This window comes from Oncorhynchus kisutch, linkage group LG9 (genome assembly GCF_002021735.2).
Source record: "Oncorhynchus kisutch isolate 150728-3 linkage group LG9, Okis_V2, whole genome shotgun sequence".
NCBI lineage: Eukaryota > Metazoa > Chordata > Actinopteri > Salmoniformes > Salmonidae > Oncorhynchus > Oncorhynchus kisutch.
In genome coordinates, this window is record NC_034182.2 from 26,935,482 (window position 1) to 26,958,455 (window position 22,974).

Genomic DNA, 22,974 nt, shown 5'->3' on the forward strand with positions numbered 1-22,974 from the left:
TCGATGTTAATTAGCAGTAGTTTACTTACTCAATCCATAGAGCAGTAAATCTTGTAGGAAGGTTCTGGCCATTCTGTTTGTAGATCTATTCTGCGCTGTCTGGCTGAGAATCAGAAAACATCTCACAGACCACAGTGAGGTCAAAATGTAGGGGAAGTAGTAGGGGGCATAGTAGTTGGTATTGGACCACAATGTCGATTTACAGGAAGCAGAAGTGACACTTACATAAAGTGCATTAACAAAGTATTAAGACCCTTTCCCTTTTCCCACATTTTATTATTCTAAAATGGATTATTCATTCTTTCCCCTCATCAATCTACACACAATACCCGATAATGACAAAGCAAAAACTGTTTTTTGCAAATGTATTACAAATTTAAAACAGAAATACCTCATTTACATAAGTATTCAGACCCTTTGCTATGAGACTTGAAATTGAGCTCAGGTGCATCCTGTTTCCACAGATCATCCTTGAGATGTTTCTACAACTTGATTGGAGTCCACCTTCAAATCAAATTAATCCAATTCTATTGGTCACATACACATGGTTAGCGGATGTTAATGCGAGTGTAGCGAAATGCTTGTGCTTCTAGTTCTGACAGTGCAGTAATATCTAACAATTCCCCAACAACAACCTAATACACACAAATCTAAAGGGGTGAATGAGAATATGTACATATGGATGAGCGATGGCCGAGCGGCATAGGCTAGGTGCAATAGATGGTGTAAAATACAGTATATACATGTGATATGAGTAATGTAAGATATGTAAACATTACTAACGTGCCATTATTTAACTTCACTAGGGTAGGGGGCAGCATTCAGAATTTTGGATGAAAAGCGTGCCCATATTAAACTGCATGCTACTCAGGCCCAGATGATATGATATGCATATAATTAGTATATTTGGATAGACAACACTCTATAGCTTCCAAAACTGTTAAAATAATGTCTGTGAGTATAACAGAACTGATATGGCAGGCGAAAACCCGAGGACAATCCAACCAGGAAGTACTATTATTTTAAAAGGCTGTTTTTCCATAGAAAGCCTATCCACCATACAAAGACTTAGGACCCAGTTCACAAGCTCTGTGGCTTCCTCTACATGTGGCCAGTCTTTAGTCATTGTTTCAGGCTTTTACTCTGAAAAATGAGGGAGTTACAGCACTTTCAATCAACGTTTAAACATCGTTTGGCATGTTTCTATTAACCTTTATTGTACTTTTTAAAAACTTTTCGTCTGGACTTAGTACACGCGCATTCGGATTACTGGACAAAACGCGTGAACAAAAAGGAAGTATTTGGTCATAAAGAGGGACATTATCGAACAAAACAAACATTTATTGTCTAACATGGAGACCTGGGAGTGCCACCAGATGAAGATCATCAAAGGTAAGTGATTAATTTTAGTGCTATTTCTGACTTTTGTGACACACAAATGGCTGTATGGGTCTCTGTGGCTAGGTGCAGACCTAACATAATCGCAAAGTGTGCTTTCTCCGTAAAGCCTTTTTGAAATCTGACAAAGCGGTTGCATTAAGGAGACGTTTATCTTTATTCATATGTTTAACACTTCTATCGTTTATCAATGTTTATGAAGAGTATTTCTGTAATTTGATGTGGCTCTCGGCACTTTCACCGGATGTTTGTTTGAGACAATGCATTTCTGACCATAACGCGCCAATGTAAACTGAGATCTTTGGATATAAATGTGAACTTTATCGAACAAAACATACATGTATTGTGTAACATGAAGTCATATGAGAGCCATCTGATGAAGATCATCAAAGGGTAGTGATTTATTTAATCTCTATTTCTGCTTTTTGTGACTCCTCTCTTTGGCTGGAAAAATGGCTGTATGGTTTTCTGTGACTAGGTGCTGACCTAACATAATCATTTGGAATTGGACACTGTGGTTGGATTTACAAGAAGTTTATCCTAAAAATGGTGGATAATAATTGTATGTTTGAGGAATTTTAATTATGGGATTTCTGTTGTTTTGAATTTGACACCCTGCAATTTCATTGGGTGTTGTCAAGGTGGGACACTAGCGCCCCACTTGTACCAGAGAGGTTAAAGTGGCATTGTTTAAAGTGACTAATGATGCATTTATTAAAGTGTCCAGTGATTGGGTCTCAATGTAGGCAGCAGCCTCTCTGAGTTAGTGATTGTTGTTTAGCAGTCTGATGGCCTTGACATAGAATTTGATTAACCATGTGATTATTCATGTCTTTATTCATGACTATTTATTATTCATAACTTCAGAGTTCGCTGTTCGAAGTAGGGCTATGATAGAGAAGGCTGTCCTCATCCTTCTCTGTTGGTCTCAGAATAGCCAATCAGTCCTGGCCTGGGCCCAACACTCCAGCCATGTAAGACAGTCACTGTAATCTGACAGACAGAATGACTAGTCTACACATGAGGAAGATAATGACGAAACTGTCTTTCTAGCTCTCTGTTATTTCAAGCAGGTAAGGCCAGGTACACTATATATACAAAAGTATGTGGGAAAAAAACTATATTCAGATTACCTTCACAGTACAAAACATGTCCTACCATTGTTTTCAAAACCTCCACACAATGACTCTCCATACATCAAATCAAATTTAACTTCTGAGAGTCCATTGCTTGCTCAAAGCCATGAGTGGGCCTGTGGCTGTGACATTAAGCCTCCTTCTAAGGCTGTTCGGAAGACTCTGGCTGTAGTGTCTATTTTTTCATTTTGAGTGTTAATAACAATAACCTGGGTATCCTCTTTAGCCTTGTCTACAAGGCTTGCTGCCACCAAATGCCCCTTGGTTTGGGCATGAAATATTTTTTTCCGAGGGGTATTTTTTATTTTATTTTATGTACATTCCACCCACTCTTTTGCTAGTTTAATCCATCCAGTCATTTCGAGACCCAAGCTCCCTACCTTTGCATGTTGTACAGCCCAACTTTGAAATTATGAATGACAAGCCAGGGGTTATATGTTTGCTTGTACTTGAACTGCAAATTACACCTGCTCCGAGCACTTCCCCAGGGGATGCACTGACCCCCTCCCCCACATCTCCATCTCCCGCTGAGTCTGACTCGCTAGCAGCCCTACTAGCTAGTGGAGGTGCCAGTGGTGATGCTGAACTGGCAAGATTAGCAGTGCTGCTAGCTAAGGCATCACCATCAGGAACAGTTTGCCCCTCACTCCTCTCCTCCGGCAATAACAGTTCTCTGGCTCATTCTGGGTTAGATTCACCATCTTTCTCTGGATTTCTTTACTTGAAAATTGTCATCAAACTCGATTGTCTTTTCTTACCCATTTTTTTTTTGTGGGGGGGGGGTTCCCACGATTCAAATTCAGTAGTGAGACGACTAAGCCTACACTAAGTGATGTGATTATGTAGGGACCTCTTCACTAGCTGACCACCACTACCAAGGCCTGTGTCAAGATCAGTTACTTACAACGCCGGCCCTCCCCATAACTTATGTACAAAGAAGAGAGCAGGTCTGGAATCAGTGTGACAGGATAGGATGATTACACAGAATATTTACAGCACTTTTACATAATGGTCTTTCTGGGGGGCAATTTGATTTAACGCGGATCGCTTTTATTAGAACATCTACAGTGCGAACAGTGAAAGAATTAATAATTAATGCCGCGAGAGGTATCCGGGCAAATAGGTGCCGGAACAAACAAAGTCAAATCTGAGAGGTGCCGGATCCTGTTCCGGCAGGATACAGCTCAAATTAAGATCTGACAATGCCCCTGTGCACAAAACGAGGTCCATACCAAAATGATTTCTCAAGATCGGTGTTGAAGAACTTGACTGGCCTGCACAGAGCTTTGACCACAATCCCATCGAACACCTTTGGGATGAATTGGTACAACGACCGATTCCGGTGAGAGTTATCTGGCCCAAATGTATATATTACTTGGGGCTCGGGCTGATTGGGGCTACTTTCTGGCAGATGATTACACGGACTGTTTCATATAATTAACATTTCATTATTTATTTTTCCATATTTTCCTCATTGTTTCTGTGATCAAAAAATAGAATGAACATTTAAATGAAATTCTTTGAGACATATGTAGTATTTTTTGTATTTTTATACTTTGTGCAAGGCAATTGATAAGCATTACAACTTTGTGGATGGAACCTCCCAAGGGGCCCAGCGGTCTAAGACACTGCCTCACAGTGCAACTGCGTTTCTACAGATCCTGGTTCAAGACTCTTGCTGGCTGTGACCGGGAGACCCATGAGGTGACGCACAATTGTCCTTGTCCCATTGCGCTGTAGTGACTCTTGTGGCAGGCTAGGCGCATGCACTGTCACCAGGTGTATGGTGTTTCCTCCGACACAACATTTTTTGTGGATGGGTATAATTTGTATGTATAATAGTAATATTTAAAATGACTGAATCGGGTAATTTTGTATACATTTATTTAAAAGTTGGCTGAATTCTGGTAGACAGAAACGGTCCGATGCACTTGGGCCGATTCTGGGCAGTTGTTCATTTTGATTCCGGGCTGAGTTGACACCCGATTCTGGGCCTATTCCTCATTGCTAGCTGGGAAATGTTTGATGAGCAGGTGTCTACATACTTTTGGTCATGTAGTTTATATTGTGTGTTCATGGTGTTCACCGTATAACTATTATGGACTTGTTACAGTACATGCTTGAACTATGATATGTGTATACTTTATTACAGTTTTTTTCTGAATGCTTAAACACTAACAGTGATTCTTGAAGCACTATCCCTGAAACCATTAACACTTGTAGCCAATGCATTCGTTCTCTGCTTTACACTCAGTTTGCAATTCTATAACACACTTTTTGCAAGACTGTAAACACAACTGATTGCTTTACACCCAGTGTGCAGTTTACTAACACACTTCTAGCAAAACTGTAAACATTGATCTCTACATTGCTACACTATTTCGCCAATTGCCTTTCCACGAAAACGTGAAAACACTTTTAAATAATGAATTCACTTACAAATCAGAGCTTGACCACTATAAATAGGCCACATGTAAACATTTGGTTTGGACAACAATGGTGGCCAATGTTGGACAGAGAGTCAGAGGGGTGAGAACTAGAGGAGGATGAGGAGGAGGAGGAGGAAGAGGAGGAGGAGGAGAAGAAAGAGGTGAAATAGGACGGGGGAGAAGGAGAGGATGGGGAAACTGCTATGCCCTGCACTCAGGGTTTAGCAGTGTTTTCATTTATACTATCAGTGAGTAGTTGGTGCTTCGTGTGCTTATTCAAATGATTGTTTGTGTGTACTGTACTGACGCAAAAAAAGAGTTTTTTTTAAAGAGTTTGAAGAGTTTTGCATGAATTGTTTGCTTTTGCAAGAGATGTACAATGATTTGCCGGTTTGGTGTAAGGCTTTGTGGTTATTGTGTAGAGTTTTGCAAAAATAGCCTATAGTTTCAAAGATAATGCCTAAGCAATCAGAAAAAAACTGTAATACTGCTGTCACTGAGACTGATGTTTGGAAGACCTTCATCCCTGGAACAGTTCATTTAGGATGCTTCATTTCTGACGTGCTTACCACAGTCTACCGCTAATGGTGTAAGCTCACAGTTGAACAAGCTCCAATGTTAATGCTAAGTCTTTATGCTTCCTCCAACACAGTTACATTCAATTGGGAGTTTAATAACCTCGGTTTGCTGCGGGGAGGAGCAAGAGCCTTTTTGTGAGGACTATTTCAGATGCCATGGTGTCAGACGTGGGGATATATTACTGTCGTGAACGCGATTATGACCCCACGAATTTTGGGACTGGTATATTTCTGATTCATGAGGATAAGTATTTCAGAAGTTCAATTACGTGGCCTTGTCAGAATCTTTGTTTATGATAATCTTAGAATGAATATTTAATTCAATATTTTTATTCAGTAGAACCTTTCTGTTTTTATGTGCAATGAACGGTGCACATACCAAGACCCAGCATGTTGTTCAGGAGGCTGTGTTTGAGACAGTCCAGCCAGGAGACTCTGTGACTCTGAACTGTACAATACACACTGAGACCTGTGCAGGAGAACACAGTGTCTATTGGATCAGACATGGCTCAGGTGAATCACATCCAGGAATCATTTACACCCATGGAGGCAGGAGTGATCAGTGTGAGAAGAGCCCTGAGGCTGGGTCTCCTCCACAGAGCTGTGTCTACAACCTCCCCAAGAGGAACCTCAGCCTCTCTGATGCTGGGACTTACTACTAGGCAGTGACCTCATGTGGGGAGGTACTGTTTGGGAACGGGATCACGTTGGACTTTGAGGGTGGTGACTTTGCCTCCCAGATAGGAATCCTGTTCCCTCTCTCCATCATAAGAAATTGAGTTCTCCTATGCTGCCTCATCATTTACATCCTTCTCTATAACACAAATAAATAGATAAAGCAAAGGACAGTCACTGGAGGGGAATAAGTCTTCCTAGCATATATTACCTAGCATATTGCTTGTACGTTTTTTGTATGTGCTTTTGCCAAATCCCTGTGTTTGCACCTATTGTAAGCATGAATAAATAGCATTGTAAACTGAAGTCATTATGTATTGAGTTCATGAGTCAGAGGTGGACTTTGTACACTTGCTGAATGCTTGAGAATGAAAATGGCCTTGTTTGTTTTCTTTACACACTAATCTTATTGAGCAGCGGGGTCTGGTGTTTCGACCAGATGAACAGATGAAGAGAGGTGTGAAAAGCAAATGTGTGGTTTTGATGCTTGATGCTCTGACTGGTGTGGTGAGAGCTGAATGCCAGACATCCTGTGGCCCAGGTTGCTCATTTTCAATAGGGAGATAATGACGCACAGTGGAAAGTTACTGGTGGTGTCCCTCAGCCCCAACCCCACAAGTGCTTCACCATCCATAGCATCTGTTGGCAGGCACATTACGACTGGTGAAACATACTATTACTGGGACAAGACTAATCATTACTGAAAAAGAGAAAACAATAAGTAAATTGATAGTAAATATAAATGCATAGGTGCTAAGCATTAATTTATTTTATGGCACTTCTATAAGACAGATACTCTCCTTCAGAGTGTAACATAAAAAGGCCATTTCATCCCCCAGTGATAGTCAACGAGAGCCATGTAATTTTCACCTCAGCAGGTCTCACTCAACACTGAGCCGCTTCTTCCTGTCACAACAGGAAGTGATGTGTTTCTTACTGGCCACTCCTCTACACAAGGTCCCAATATGTTTGAAATGACACGACATCTCAGAAAAGGTGCCTAAGGTCAGACAATATTAACAACAACAGGAGATAGAACATTAGATTTAATGTGTATATTACATTTTTTACATTTTATTTTATTTTATTAGGGATAAAAACCTCTTCTGACATTGGCCTTAGCTTTATCTATTTCCTACTAGATGGCCAAGCTGCAAAATCAAAATGGTCTATGTCCTAAACATTTATGAAAACAAAACAGAGCCTTTTGGTCTTCAAATTTGATATTACCTTTATTTTACTAGGCAAGTCAGTTAAGAACAAATTCTTATTTTCAATGACGGCCTAGGAACAGTGGGTTAACTGCCTGTTCAGGGGCAGAACGACAGATTTTGTACCTTGTCAGCTCAGGGGTTTGAACTTGCAACCTTCCGGTTACTAGTCTAACGCTCTAACCACCCTGCCGCTCCCTTTTTCGAAGGTAAATAGGAGAACTAGGCGGGTCTTTTGACTTTGCAACTTGGCCAGATAGTGACTACTCTATTTCCTGGTGGTGGAGATGATGATGAATATGGTCAGACAGCAGAGGAGAACTGAAATTCTTATGATGGAGAGAAGGACCAGGATTCTGATCTGTGAAGAAAAGTCACACCCACCTTCTCCATGATGCTTAGTGACCTTCTGTTCACCATACTCAACAGAATTTGGACATACATTATGTTCCCCTTTTCTCTCACAGTAACTTTCCATACACAAAGCTCATCCTCCCCATTAATTGACACAACAAATACATTCATTATGCAGATAACAAATCAATGTAAATAGTTCGGTGGCCATTTGATTAATTGTTCAGGATGTTAAGGACCCTTTTGGTCCTAGACTTGGCGTTCTGGTACCGCTTGCCATGCGGTAGCAGAGAAACAGTCCATGACTTGGGTGATTAGATTCTTTGACCATTTTGTGGGCTTTCCTCTGACACCGCCTAGTATATAGTCCCAGTGATGTACTGGGCCGTACGCACTACCCTCTGTAGCGCCTTACGGTCAGATGCCGAGCAGTTGCCATACCAGGCGGTGATGCAACTGGTCAGTATGCTTTCGATGGTGCAGCTGTAGAACTTTTTGAGGATCTGGGGACCCATGCCAAATCTTTTCAGCCTCCTGAGGGGTAAAAGGTGTTGTCGTGCCCTCTTCACAACTGTCTTTGTGTGTTTGAACCATGATAGTTTGTTGGTGATGTGGACACCAAGGAACTTGAAACTCTGGACCCGCTCCACTACAGCCCCATCGATATTAATGGGGGCCTGTTCGGCCCGCCTTTTCCTGTAGTCCATGATCAGCTCCTTTGTCTTGCTCACATTGAGGGTGAGGTTGTTGTCCTGGCACCACGCTGCCAGGTCTCTGAACAGGGAGTACAGGAGGGGGCTAAGCACGCATCCCTGAGGGGACCCTGTGTTGAGGATCAGCGTGGCAGACGTGTTGTTACCTACCCTTACCACCTGGGGCAGTCATCAGGAAGTCCAGGATCCAGTTGCAGAGGGACGTGTTTAGTCCCAGAGTCCTTAGCTTGGTGATGAGCTTTGAGGGCACTATGGTGTTGAATGCTGAGCTGTAGTCAATCAAGAGTATACTCACATAGGTGTTCCTTTTATCAAGGTGGGAAAGGGCAGTGTGGAGTGCAATAGATCTTGCATCATCTGTGGATCTGTTGGTGCGGTATGCAAATTGGAGTGGGTCTAGGGTTTCTGGGATAATTGTGTTGATGTGAGCCATGACCAGCCTTTCAAAGCACTTCATGCCTACAGACGTGAGTGCTATGGGTCGGTAGTCATTTAGGCAGGTTACCGTAGTGTTCTTGGGCACAGGGACTAAGGTGGTCTGCTTGAAACATGTTGGTATTACAGACTCATTCAGAGACAGGTTGAAAATGTCAGTGAAGACACTTGCCAGTTGGTCAGCGCATGCTTCGAGTACTAGTCCTGGTAATCTGTCTGGCCCTACAGCCTTGTTTAAAGGTCTTACTCACATCTGCTTCATCTGACAACTTTTTTATTTACCGAGTCACTTGTGCTTTCTGCTTTAGGTTTGCTTGTATGCTGGAATCAGGAGGATAGAGTTCTGGTCAGATTTGCCAAATGGAGTGCGAGGGAGAGTTTTGTACTCTGCGTCTCTGTGTGTGGAGTAAAGGTGGTCGAGAGTTTTTTCCCTCTGGTTGCACATTTAACATACTGGTAGAAATGAGGTAAAACGGATTTTCAGGCATTAAAGTCCCCAACCACCAGGAGCGCAACCTTTTGATGAGCATCTTCTTGTTTGCTAATGGATGTTTCCAGCTCATTGAGTGAGGTCTTAGTGCCAGCATCGGTTTGTGGTGGTAATTAGACAGCTATGATGAATGTAGATGAAAGCTAACTTGGTAAATAGTGTGGTCTACAGCTTATCATGAGATACTATACCTCAGGCGAGAAAAATCTTGAGACTTCCTTAGATTTCGTGCACCAGCTGTTGTTTACAAATATACATAGACCGCCACCCCTTGTCTTACCTTGTCTTTGTTCTATCCTGCCGAAAAGGTGTAAAACCCACCAGCTGTATGTTTTTCATCTCGTCATTCAGCTACAACTCAGTGAAACATAAGATATTACATATTTGTAGGATTATACATGCTCGTAGTTCGTCTACTTTATTATCCAATGATTGTACATTGGCTAACCCGGCAATTCAGTTAATAACACAATTTTATTTACAATGACGGCCTACCAAAAGGCAAAAGAACTCTGGCAGGGAAGGGAACTGGGATTAAACATATAGGACAAATCACACATCACGACAAGAGAGACACCACAGCACTACATCAAGAGAGACCTAAGACAACAACATAGCATGGCAGCAACACCACATGACAACAACATGGTAGCAACACAACATGGTAGCAGCACAATGCATGGTACAAACATTATAGTGCACGGACAACAGCACCAAGGCAAGAAGGCAGAGCTAACAATACATCACACAAATTAGCCACAACTGTCAGTAAAGTTCATGATTGAGTCTTTGAATGAAGAGCTGGAGATAAAACTGACCAGTTTGAGTGTTTTTTGTAACTCGTTCCAGTCGCTAGCTGCAGTGAACTGAAAAGAGGTGCGACCCAGGGATGTGTGTGGTTTGGGGACCTTTAACAGAATGTGATTGGTAGAATGGGTGTTGTATGTGGAGGATCAGGGCTGCAGTAGGTATCTCAGATTGGAGGGAGTAAGAAGGCCTAAGAGAGTTTTATAAATAAGCAGTGGGTCTTGTGACGGGTATACAAAGATGACCAGCTTACAGAGGAGTATAGAGTGCAGTGATGTCTCCTATAAGGAGCATTAGTGGAAAATCTGATGGCCGAATGGTAAAGAACATCTAGCTGCTCGAGAGCACCCTCACCTGACGATCTATAAACTACATCTCCATAATCTAGTATGGGTAGGATGGTCATCTGAATCACGGTTAGTTTGGCAGCTGGTGAAAGAGGAGTGATTACGATAGAGGAAACCAAGCCTAGATTCAACCTTAGCCTGCAGCTTTGATATGTGCTGAGAGAAGGACAGTGTACCATATAGCCATACTCCCAAGTACTTGTATGAGGTGACTACTATTTCTAAACCCTCAGAGTCAATAAAAAGTCAATAAAAATAGTTGCACAACATTGCTTAGAATCAAGGGCAATGGTAATAAAATTGGGGACCTTTGAAACCTGTTAGTGATCCCTTCCCGCACCAAGTGAAATTGCAGAGCACCAAATTCAAACTACAGAAAAATCCATATTCAAGATTCACTAAAATATAAGTGTAATACAACAAAACATAGCTTTGTTGTCAGATTTCAAAAAGGCTTTACGGCGAAAGCAGACCATGTGATTATCTGAGGATAGCACAAACACATGAAAATCCTTTTCAACCAGGAAGGTGGAGACACAAAAGTCAGAAATAACGATATAATAAATGCCTTACCTTTGAAGATCTTCTTCTGTTGGCACTCCAAAATGTCCCAGAAACATCACAAATGGTCCTTTTGTTCGATAATGTCCTTCTTTATATCCCCAAAATGTCAATTCAGAAATACACTGGTTCCAACTCGCCCAACATGCCTACAAAGTATCTAATAAGTTACCTGTAAACTTGGTCCAAACATTTCAAACAGCGTTCCTAATCCAACCTTAGGTACCCTAAACGTAAATAATCGATAAACTTTAAGATGGGATAAACTGTTTTCAATACCAGATAAAAACAGCGTGAAGCGCGTTCCAGGTCGCGCGCACCAAAAGACTTGAGTCCATCTGAGTGACACATGGAAAGAACAGGACAACTGCTTCATTTCTCAAAAGAAAAACATCAACCAATTTCTAAAGCCATAGGAACTGCAACCAGATTCCTATTAATTAAAAAGGGCTTCCCATAGAAACCTAATGGAAAACACATTGACCTCAAAAAATGTTTTCCCTGGATGGATTGTGCTCGGGTGTCGCCTGCCAAATCAGTTCTGTTATACTCACAGACATTATTCAAACAGTTTTAGAAACTTCTGAGTTTGTCCTATCCAAATCTACTAATAATATGCATATCCTAGCTTCTGTGCCTGAGTAGCAGAGCGTTTACTTTGGGCACGCTTTTCATCCGGACGTGAAAATAGTGCCCCCTATCCCTAAGAGGTTTTTAAGGTTGCAGTCCATAACCAGAGCGGAAACCAGATTGCATACCAGAGAGAATACTATAGGCATCAAGAAAGCCAGTCAGTTGATTATTGACAAGATTTTCCAACACTTTTGATAAACAGGGCAAAATAGAAATTGGCCTATAACAGTTAGAATCATCTCGATCTCCCCCTTTAAATAAAGGACGAACCGTGGCTGCCATGAAACCGAGAAACGATCTAAACCTGACCCAGATGTTGTTTTCATGTCAAGTTTAAGGAGCTCCTTTAGCACCTCAGACTCAGTGACTGCCTGCAGGGAGAAACCTTGTAGCGGGGCACAGGAAAAAGAGGGAGGAGCATCGGGGATAGTCGCGTTAGAAGGGATGTGAAATTTGAATGTGCATCACATGGCAACAAGATCATATTGTACAGCAATTTCATCAGGAAACATGAATACAAAGCCCGTGAGAGGTGGTTAGAATAGGATGGAAGGCCAAGAGTCCTTGTAACCAATAAAGAGTCAGAGTCCCGAGTGTGGGAACAAACATAGTCTGTCCCACGGTTGGATAAACAAGCAAGTTAGTCAACAAAGCATGAGGCAAATAGCATAAAGCACAAGAAAAAAATATAATGACTTGGGGCTAGCCATTGTAAGTTCAAAGAGTCACTCGCGCCAACAAGATCCCTGTTTATTAAAAAAATACCTCTATTTAACTAGGCAAGTCAGTTAAGAACAAATTCTTATTTTCAATGATGGCCTAGGAACAGTGGGTTAACTGCCTTGTTCAGGGGCAGAATGACAACCTTTCGGTTACAACGCTCTAACCACTAGGCTACCTGCCGACTCTATGAGTCCAGTAGGCTATAAAAGTATAAGATAAAATAAATAAATAGTAGGCCTATACTGGCCATTCTGTGTGAAGATCTATTCTGATCTGTCTGGTTGTGAATCAGAGAACACCTCTTCATTCACTCTGAGATCACAGTGAGGGATTTCATTGGTAGGGGGTGTGGTTCTTGTTATTGGACAGCAATGTCAATTTACAGAAAGCTGAACTGACACATTTAAAGGCATTTTATGTGGAATATCAAAAGATAAGTGTTTAAATATATGTGCACATCAAAGTAAATGACCTACAGTTAAACACACCACAAGGTTTAACATGTTTGAGGAAGCGTTTGGGTTCGGTTGAGTTCATAGGAGACCACAAGGCTACAGCCTATCAGAGTTAGTGCTGGTTATGCATTATTTAGATAGTCCCCTACAGATGGTTTATAGATGTTCAACTAGCTATCCACTTACCCTAAAGCGATTTCATAACCTCTAACCCCAGCCCCAACCAAAGACCTAGCCTAACCTTAACCCTAACCCTTGCCTGGCTGTAGCTACAGCTACAAAAGTAGACAGATCTTTTCAGAAACAGGGCTTTTGGCTCATGATCAGAGCCTTCAGATAAGTCTGGGTGTCATGGCTACTAACCAATAATATCAGGCCATCACTGGCTCCAGCCTTCACGTTCCTGTCACCTCACGCTGTGGTTGAGGCACTGTAAACTTTTATATTGTCAATTAGACCACGAAGAACAAACTGCAGGATATGGGTGTTAACTGACACTTATAGAGGACCCCAATCAGGCCTGTGGATCATCACTCCATTCATATAAGACCGCCAACCCCTTGACTCTCACTCTCATCTGACAGACCAGTATACACGACCAGTATACACAACATGGGGCTCTATCTACAGAGGAGGGCAATGACAAAACTCTGCCTGGCCAACTCTCAGTTATTTGCAGCAGTAGGGCCAGCTGTATTAATGCAAACGTACTATTCAAACGAAAGGGAGGATCATGCCTATGTATTTAAGATTTAAACATATTCTTTCTGACAATACACTTTGTATCTACTGTATTTTACAATATAGTACCTGAACTAGATTGAGATTGAGGTCTTGAATTAACAGTTTATTGCTCAGGAAAAGGTGCAGATTCCAGGCCCCAACATCTTATTCAACTGCCTGTGACTGAGTAAGTTATTTTATTTTAAAAGGTGACTTGGGAATCCTTATCCTTCTCTCCATCATAATAACTGGAGGTCTCCTCTGCTGTCTGACCATCTTCATCATCATCCACACCACCAGGAAATAGATACATATAAGACAAACGTCAGTAGATTTATGTAATATGTTACTTGCTTTTGCCATATCCCTGTGTATATGCAGCTATTGTATGTAAACATGAATAAATATCACTCTGCACATTGATACTGATTGCATCTACTGCATCTTTATGTAATACATGTATCACTAGCCACTTTAACTATGCCACTTTGTTTACATACTCATCTCATATGTATATACTGCACTCAATACCATCTACTGTATCTTGCCTATGCCGCTCTGTACCATCACTTATTCATATATCTTTATGTACATATTCTTTATCCCCTTACACTTGCGTCTATAAGGTAGTAGTTTTGGAATTGTTAGCTAGATTACTTGTTGGTTATTACTGCATTGTCGGAACTAGAAGCACAAGCATTTCGCTACACTCGCATTAACATCTGCTAACCATGTGTATGTGACAAATAAAATTTCCTCTGACATTGGTCAGAGGTGCCAGAGGTTATCATGAAGGAAAATAGTTTTTTATTTCACGAAAAGTGACAGAGAACCTGGATGTTGTAGTCTTGTTGAATGCTTAGGGTATGGGAAATCATTTTATCTTGTTTATATTCTTCACATACTTTTCACATCTAACTGAGGGGCATTGGTCTGGTATTTATCGTCCAGATGAACAGATGAAGAGAAGTGTAGTGCTGGGTGCTCGTCTTAAGCAGAGAAAGAGAATGATGCATTAGGCCTAATGTAGTGGAAAGTTACAAGTTACAGCTGATCAGTGTCTCTGTCTCACATCACCGTTATTGTCAAATGCCTCTCAAACCACCCACACATTTACACTTGAAAAGTGACCAGGGTCCGGTTTCCCTAAAGCATATTAAGGCTAGATTCATTATTAGAAACACAGGATCCTATGGTTCTAACTATTAACTTTGCCTTAAGATGCCTTTGGGAACCCGGACGTACACTGGTTCGTTTGGATCTGGGATGAGCAGGCAGAGTAAAGTAGAGGCAGACAACAGTTTCAACAAACAACACTTTTTAATAGGGAATAGCGGTGGTCACACGTTCCCTTTCATCGTTGTTTTCTAAATTTCTAAATCACAAACAAAACACAAAATTGAAAAAACAAAACAAACAGAAAGTGACACAGGAAGTGGTGAAGCCCTGAAAACATATTCTCTCTTTAGTACCATTGCTTCAACTGAAAGTCCTCTGTATGATCTCAACAAACGCATGCTCTCTCAGCCAACAAAGGGATCCACCATGCCCCTGGACTGCCTCAATTCCTGTGGGCGGCCGTACCTCAAACAAACAGAAACAGGGGTTAAAAGGGATATTTAGTGAGGCAATCAGTCACACCTGTGACACACACCTAAATATTTTGCCCATTTTTTAAAAAGAGATTCAAAGATTAGATGCTTCACCAACAACACTCGGTTGGCAGGTGGACAGTAAATCTGGCAAAACATACTCAGAGAGAGAGAGAGAGCGACAGAGAAAGAGACATAATAGCCATCTCATTGCTCAGTCTATGAGAGGCCCAGTGATGTTCACCTCAGCAGGTTTCACTCTACACTGAGCTACTTCTTCTTCTCACTCAAACTACAGGAAGTGATGTGTTCCTCCCTTGCCCCTCCTCTAACTCAGACCCCAATCATATTCTCCTTAAAAGGTGCTTCTCGAAATAGGGGGCTGTGATCAGTGCAAAGCCAAGAGAGGAAATGCTAATTGACGAATAACATCATGACAAAGGCTATTTTGGTTGAACTGTTTATTTATCTTTAGAAGTGATCAGTATAATACAGTTGTCTACTGCTGGGTACTTTGTCCCTCAGGGTCACCCTATAAAAAAATTAATAATCACCAACACACACAACAGAGATCTAAGTTAAGAGAGGCCAAAAAAGGCAACTACTCTGTGGCTCTTAAACAGTTGTGTTTTTACTTCTAACTCCTCCTCTCTAACCACACTCTATAGCACTGACCTAACTTAACTATACAGATACAATATAGCAAGATTTGAACTTATATAAAAAGATATGGCCAACCAATTGTCCTCCTCTTCCATCCTCCTCCACTTTATCATCTTGTAGCAGCATACACTACATGGGGGTCCAGCTCCTTCTCTCTTCTCCTCTCCATCTTCCTCTTCTTGGAGGTGAAATTCAGGGCGGCATAATTCAATGTATCTGGATCTTGTATCTGTAGATTTATAAATATCATCACATACAATTATAATTTACAGTGTTTCTGATTAGTATTTCTGAATTGTATTTAAAAAATATGGCTGAACATACAGTATTTAATCATACAGTGTTTACCTGATCACTTTGTGGTTGTCGTTGAGAATCAGTTCCTGAATAGGATATGAAAGAGAGATGGGATGAGAGAAGAGGTGAACACATCATTTCATTCTAGTTCACAGGCCCCATATTATCATGAAATGGGCTTCTACCTGTGTTGTGTCTTTTTGTGTCTCGTCTGATCTTGAGGACCAGGATGAGGAAGACTATAGGTAGTGCCGCAGTTACAACACCCAGGATCACAACCAATGGAATGAGGTACATTCCTACAAAATCGATTTCAATCAGAATAAGAACTATTTAAAACATTACCCTGTTTGCTACCAATGGAAGATTCTCAGTCTGGATTGGTTTAAGATGCCGTTGCACTTTGTTTCTATTCGGCTGTACTTTAATGGTAGATAATATTAATTAATTTACGAAAGATTCTCACTTAACATAACAGAATAAACATACCTTCTTCACAGTTCTCTGTAAGGTCCTTTTCTGAAATGTTGCGACCTTTTGGACGATTAGGAGAGTTAAACATTCCTGCAGTTATTTCCACTGTAGTACGATAGAGTTATATCTCCAACATCTTCTCAATAATATCTCTGATACATCAGATACATGTTAGTGCAGTTGGAGTCATAGCAGACAAGTTGTTGAAATGATTACCTTGGACCTTCAGGACAGTCGCATTGGTGAAGATTATGTATTTATCAAACATCCCACAGAAGTAAACACCAGAATCAGCTTCATCCACCTCTGTGATTTTGAGGAAAATGTTTCTATGGCTGATGAACATTTCCATATGGCTGGGCTGAAAACCATTATGATGTTGGACAGTTGGCTCAGAACTGTACATAGATGCGATGCATAGGGGCTCTGAGCCATTGTCTTGCTTGAACCAGCCAACATGTCCTGGAGCACCAGTGACATCCGTGCAGTGAAAAGTAACATTATCTCCAGGTTGGGCTACCACTGAGGGAGGAGGAGAGGCAGACACAACAGGGGTCAGACCTGAAAGAAAGAAGACAAAGGTTTAGAAACAATCCCAAACATAGAACTTTCTGTTCACTCATGCACTACTATACCTAAACCTAGTCTCAACTATGAATCACAAAATCATAATGACTTAGATAACTCACACAAGCCGTAGATGACAAGAGCTGATAAATATATGTGTACCATTCTGTGTTTAGATACACACTGCCAGTCCATGAAGGAAGAACTACGTCTTTAGATGAAAGTAATTTGTGATTAGGGGCGGGACATGGTGTGAGAGCTATAGCTGCATAAAATGACAAAATATTATTTTTTTCTTACCACCAACCACTGATTTTCCACTCTTACATTTGGTTTGAGAGAGAGAATGATAAGATATTAGTCTGTAGGCTGTAGTTTATCATCATAGAAGTTCCCAGAATTTACCATTTTAAGTTTGTTAAACATAGTGTATATTGTCAATTATAACATTTAAACAAATGTTCTGGGTTACAGTAAACATAAAAAATATGTTTTCACAGTGATGACACCAATTAAGGTTGCGTCTAATCATTATTTTGGGCATTCTATCCACCCCCTGGGGTAGATAACTATTGGCTAGAATTGGTGGTTGTTAACCAATAGGTGGTGCTCCTCTGACTTCACCAAGTAGATCACTGAACTGAAGAACTCATGCAGTTAGCAGGAGCCTTGGCTTTTAGTCCACCTATACCTTAAAGGTATTCTGAGTTTCGCTGCATTACATTTGATCATAGAAGATAAACATGGTAGTGTCAGCCCAACAGGACGCTCAGCTCTGTCTATCCGGCCTCTCTGGGTTGTAATTCTGCTTGTGAATATGTTAGTTGCAATCAAGATGATGATGATGATAACAACCAAAACAAATGTTATGTAATTCAGCAATCCGGTATGATTCTCTTGAGAAGGAGAAATATATATATATATGTTTCAAATGAAGGAATTGGTAAGGTTTCTGACCAAAACAAACGGTGTAGTTAATAATACTTATATTTGGTGCCTCGTGTGAGGAGAAAATGATATTATCCCATTTTCTTGCATTTTATGTAGCCTTTTATTTAGAGATCAGGTCTCTGATCGCTAAAGTTTAATAATGTATCTAATAATATTAGTATTCTAATAATTTCTATGGGGGGGGGGGGATTATATGCTAAAGGTTACCTGATGGACTGGTGCAGTTGGTAATCTATCAGTTCAGATAAAAAAAAATAGGTAGTAAAAAAATTACATTAAGTACAGTATACAAGCAATCTTACTGAAGCAGTATATTTTCCTCTTACATGGACACATCGTCGAACATTACTGTGAAACATACATAACAGTAAGTCGATTAGTAGCTATTAATATGCACATTAGATGCAAATGATGAGTCTTTCTATACCTCTAAGTCCTTTGTTCCTTTCCTTGCATATTCCCCATGACAGTAGAATGACAATAGAATCACAATGACAATGTTTGATGCGGCCAGACAAGAGCGGTAAGAGTCAGGGGAAAATCATACTCTGAAACCAAAGGATTTGATTATTTCAATCTGCTCATTTTCAATAAATGTTTTATTGGAGGAATATCAGGTAATATTCCATTTTATCTTACAATACAGGTCACAAATATGCCTGCTATAAAACTCTGTAAATGGTAAATTGGTGAAATAAGTGAATTACCTTGACTCTCCTGGCTGGACTGACTCAGACACAAGCTGCCAAATGAGGTGCTGGATCATGGAATCTGCACCTTTTTTGTAATAAAACCAAGGCTCCATATGAATCCATATGAAAGGTATAATTTCCACATACAAAAGCCAGACAGTTATGTATTATTAAACTTCTGTGTTACTTACTATCATAAATCAAAAACACACCATTCCTGAAGGTCACAATTTCACAATCCTGTGCAGCAAAGTAATGCATCCCTATATCTGACTGCCTTGCATCTCTGAAATGGTCAGGGTTCAGGGTCAAAATACATTATACCTCATTCTCTCCTTCAGGTCACTCAATATAACATACTATGGGGGACACACATTCATGCCCCAAGCCAACTCAGAGGGCACCAAACTTGGTGCAGCCCAAGCACGCAGAGGTTCCACCGGCTCCAAAAGGGGACTTACAGTACCATTCCCCTAATACTTACCCGAGAAGCCTGAACTATCAGATCCTCAAGAAGCCTGAGCTGTCAGAGCCCCATATAGGGAACCAGAAACCTGCTGCAACTTGACTCTGCGTACTGACATGCTGCAGTCCAAGTCCATAGACACCACAGTTCCAATAAACTTCTCACACATAGCACAATACTTACCTTACAAGCCTGAAATGTCAGAACTCATACAAGGAACCGGAAGTCCACAACAACAGAACAACTGCTGTAACTTGGCAGCGCATACTAGCATACTCGCTCTGCATAGCATTGACCAGAGTCGATGAACCACGGTAGCTAAATGCTCAAACCCACACAGAACTGTGCTAACCCTGATAAAATGGCGTCTAACTTCAACTATGACGAAGTCCATAGACCTGTCCAAAAAGGCTCACACATGTACCTGAGGAGTCTGGAATGCCTGAAATCACACTAGGAACTGCTAGTCCAAAAAAACAGAGCACCTGCTGTGACTTGATAATGTGCATTCACACGCTTCCTCATCGATGAACCATGGCAGCCCAAGGCTCAATCCTACAGGGGAACTGTGGTAACCCGGATAAATGTGCAATCTGTGCACTGCCGGACACCAAGGCAGCCAAAGGCTCAATCCCACAAGGGAACTGTGGTAACCCAGATAAATGCGCAACCAGCGTGCTGCCTAACACCCTCTCCCAGACCCAGCCATAAGAACACTATGAGCCAGACTGGGAGCAGTTACGTCCAAACGATGAAACCTCACAAAGGCATGTGGGAACCTATCACCAATTATCATGCCCCTGAACAATGCCAAAGAAGCTGCCACACCCCTAGTGGAGTAAGCATGCACACCGCTATGCAAACCTTGCCTTTGCTTGCATACGCCAAGGAGAAAGATGCTGTTTAGAAAGTGCCTTACCCCAAGATGGATTAGCAAAACAGACAAAAAGCTGGTCCAAATGGGGATATCCCTGGGCCGGTCAATATATGTGCACAGAGCAAGCAATGGTCACAGGCCACTCAACTTTTGTTGCTCACTAGAAACAAATGGAGGACATGAAAAGGGGAACAGTTCGAAAGCTAGAGAGCTGCAAGATATAGGCATGACCTTCGAAGAAAAAGCTGCATTAGGACGTAACCTCACCTTGGAGTTGCAAGTCGCAAACTCCAAAGAGGGAGGGTGTACTGATAGCGCATAGAGATGTCCACAACTGCCATGAGCAGGGCCGTCTTGTAGAAAAGGACCTCCAGGTCCACAGACTCCAATGGTTCAAAATGACGTAGCCAGATAGCATTCGCTATAAATTATCGTTCAGTTTGGTCCCTACAACAAGGTTCTAATCTTGTTTCTGGTACTTCATAGCACAAAAACACCAACTTATCCAATGGCATAACTCAATTGTCAACTCTAGATACTCCCATCTCAAGTAAAACCCCTTCTTGTCCCCACTCCTAGACAAGCTCACTGAGGGGATTGAGCCTCTAGGTCATACACTATCCCAGGATAAGTGCAACATCAGAGAGGACACACAATGGTTCCAGACACTGCCACACACCTCCCCCCAATGCCCCCAATGCCAAAGGAGGGAGTGACTTGCGCACAGACATTATGGAGACAAGTAATTGATTCCCCATTAATCACACCATCCCTTTACATGGTTTAAGAATAGGTAAAGACACAATCACATATGAAAACAATGTTCCATCCTGTCCTCTTCCCTTGCTGATATTCTGTATAGCACCAGAGACATGTAAAAGACAAGCCTGACTTCTCCCCTCTCTGGGCCCCAAGTGACCCAGCTGAGGGAAGAAGTGCAACTGTCAACAACGGAGTCCAAAGGGATACATTCTAATAACAAGTATATCACATAAGCATGTTATGCAGATAAGACATCATAATTATCTATGTTACCCAACTAATTCTGATTCATCCACCACAAGTAATAACCATGTTCCAGCGCCAAATCATCCGTTCCCTACGGAGCATCCAGATCTCTCATTGAGGAGAACAGGAGACAATGCCCTTTTTTCTCATAATGTGTAAAGATCTACGTCAGCCTTGTTGAACCGATCCCATATCTGGGCAACCACCGAGGGGTGAAGTCTCCACTCCATTGAGAATTTGAAGCAAGGGCCTCCCGGCGCAGTGGTTAAGGGCGCTGTACTGTAGTGCTGTAATCGCTGTAATCGTAATCGTAGTGCTGTAGTGCTGTAATCGCAGCAAAAGGTGGCGCTACAAAGTATTAACTTAAGGGGGCTGAATAATTTTGCACGCCCAATTTTTCAGTTTTTGATTTGTTAAAAAAGTTTGAAATATCCAATAAATGTCGTTCCACTTCATGATTGTGTCCCACTTGTTGTTGATTCTTTACAAAAAAATACAGTTTTATATCTTTGTCGCCTGAAATGTGGCAAAAGGTCGCAACGTTCAAGGGGGCCGAATACTTTCGCAAGGCACTGTATATACAGTGGGGCAAAAAAGTATTTAGTCAGCCACCAATTGTGCAGTTCTCCCACTTAAAAAGATGAGAGAGGCCTGTAATTTTCATCATAGGTACACTTCAACTATGACAGACAAAATGAGAAAAAAAATCCAGAAAATCACATTGATTCATTTGATTTTTAATGAATTTATTTGCAAATTATGGTGGATATTTATTTTTATTTGGATTTCATGTAATGGACATGCACAAAATAGTCCAAATTGGTGAAGTGAAATGAAGAAAAAGATTTTCTAAAAAATCTAAAATGGAAAAGTGGGGCGTGCATATGTATTCACCCCCTTTGCTATGAAGCCACTAAATACGATCTGGTGCAACCAATTACTTTCAGAAGTCACATAATTAGTCCACCTGTGTGCAATCTAAGTGTCACATATTCTGTCACATGATTTCAGTATTTAACTTCTTGCGGATTAGTGGGACGCTACCGTCCCATTTTGACCATTTCCTGTGAAATTACAGAGCGCCAAATTCAAATTAATTTACTACAAATATTAAACTTTCATGAAATCACAAGTGCAATACATCAAAATAAAGCTTAATTTGTTGTTAATCCAGCCATCATGTCAGATTTCAAAAAGGCTTTACCGCGAAAGCAAACCATGCGCTTATCTGAGGACAGCGCCCAGCACACAAATGCATAACTAATCATTTTCATCCTGGGAGTTGCGACACGAAAGTCAGAAATATATATGCCTTACCTTTGAAGATCTTGTTCTGTTGGCACTCCAAAAGGTCCCAGATACATCACAAACGGTCCTTTTGTTCGATAATGTCCTTCGTTATATCCATAAAAACTCAGTTTAGCTGGCGCGCTTCAGTCAATAGTACATTCGGTTTCCCTCCTTCAAAATGTATACAAAATGAATCCCAAACGTTACCAATAAACTCATCCAAACAAGTCAATCAATGTTTAGAATCAAACAATAGGTACCCTAATACGCAAATACACAATAAAATTTAAGACGGAGAATCGTTGTCTTTACCGGAGAAAAATACCAAAGAACGCGCTCTCATTCACGCGCTTCGAAACACTAAAGTCAAAATGGGAGCCACCTAGAAAAACTACAATTTCTGGCTAATTTTTCCAAAAACCAGCCTGA

General features: G+C 41.1%; 1 protein-coding gene and 1 pseudogene across 2 annotated transcripts; one reads left to right on the plus strand and one right to left on the minus strand.

Moving 5' to 3' along the window:
• Window positions 1-2,288: 2,288 nt before the first annotated feature.
• Window positions 2,289-6,320, plus strand: LOC109879309 (uncharacterized; annotated as a pseudogene).
• Window positions 6,321-14,969: 8,649 nt separating this feature from the next.
• Window positions 14,970-18,237, minus strand: LOC109879310 (uncharacterized). 2 transcript variants are annotated; one of them, XM_020471488.2, is made up of 6 exons: window positions 17,384-18,229; window positions 16,911-17,255; window positions 16,710-16,754; window positions 16,406-16,519; window positions 16,272-16,306; window positions 14,970-16,152 (listed from the first exon to the last, which is right to left on the minus strand). In XM_020471488.2, the coding sequence occupies exons 1-6, from the start codon at window positions 17,454-17,456 to the stop codon at window positions 16,033-16,035; spliced, it is 732 nt and encodes a 243-aa protein (XP_020327077.2). In that variant the 5' UTR covers window positions 17,457-18,229; the 3' UTR covers window positions 14,970-16,032. The 2 variants fall into 2 exon arrangements, with proteins under 2 accessions (XP_020327077.2, XP_031688118.1); XM_031832258.1 differs by lacking the exon at window positions 16,406-16,519 and having other exon boundaries at window positions 17,384-18,237.
• Between the last annotated feature and the right edge of the window lie 4,737 nt (window positions 18,238-22,974).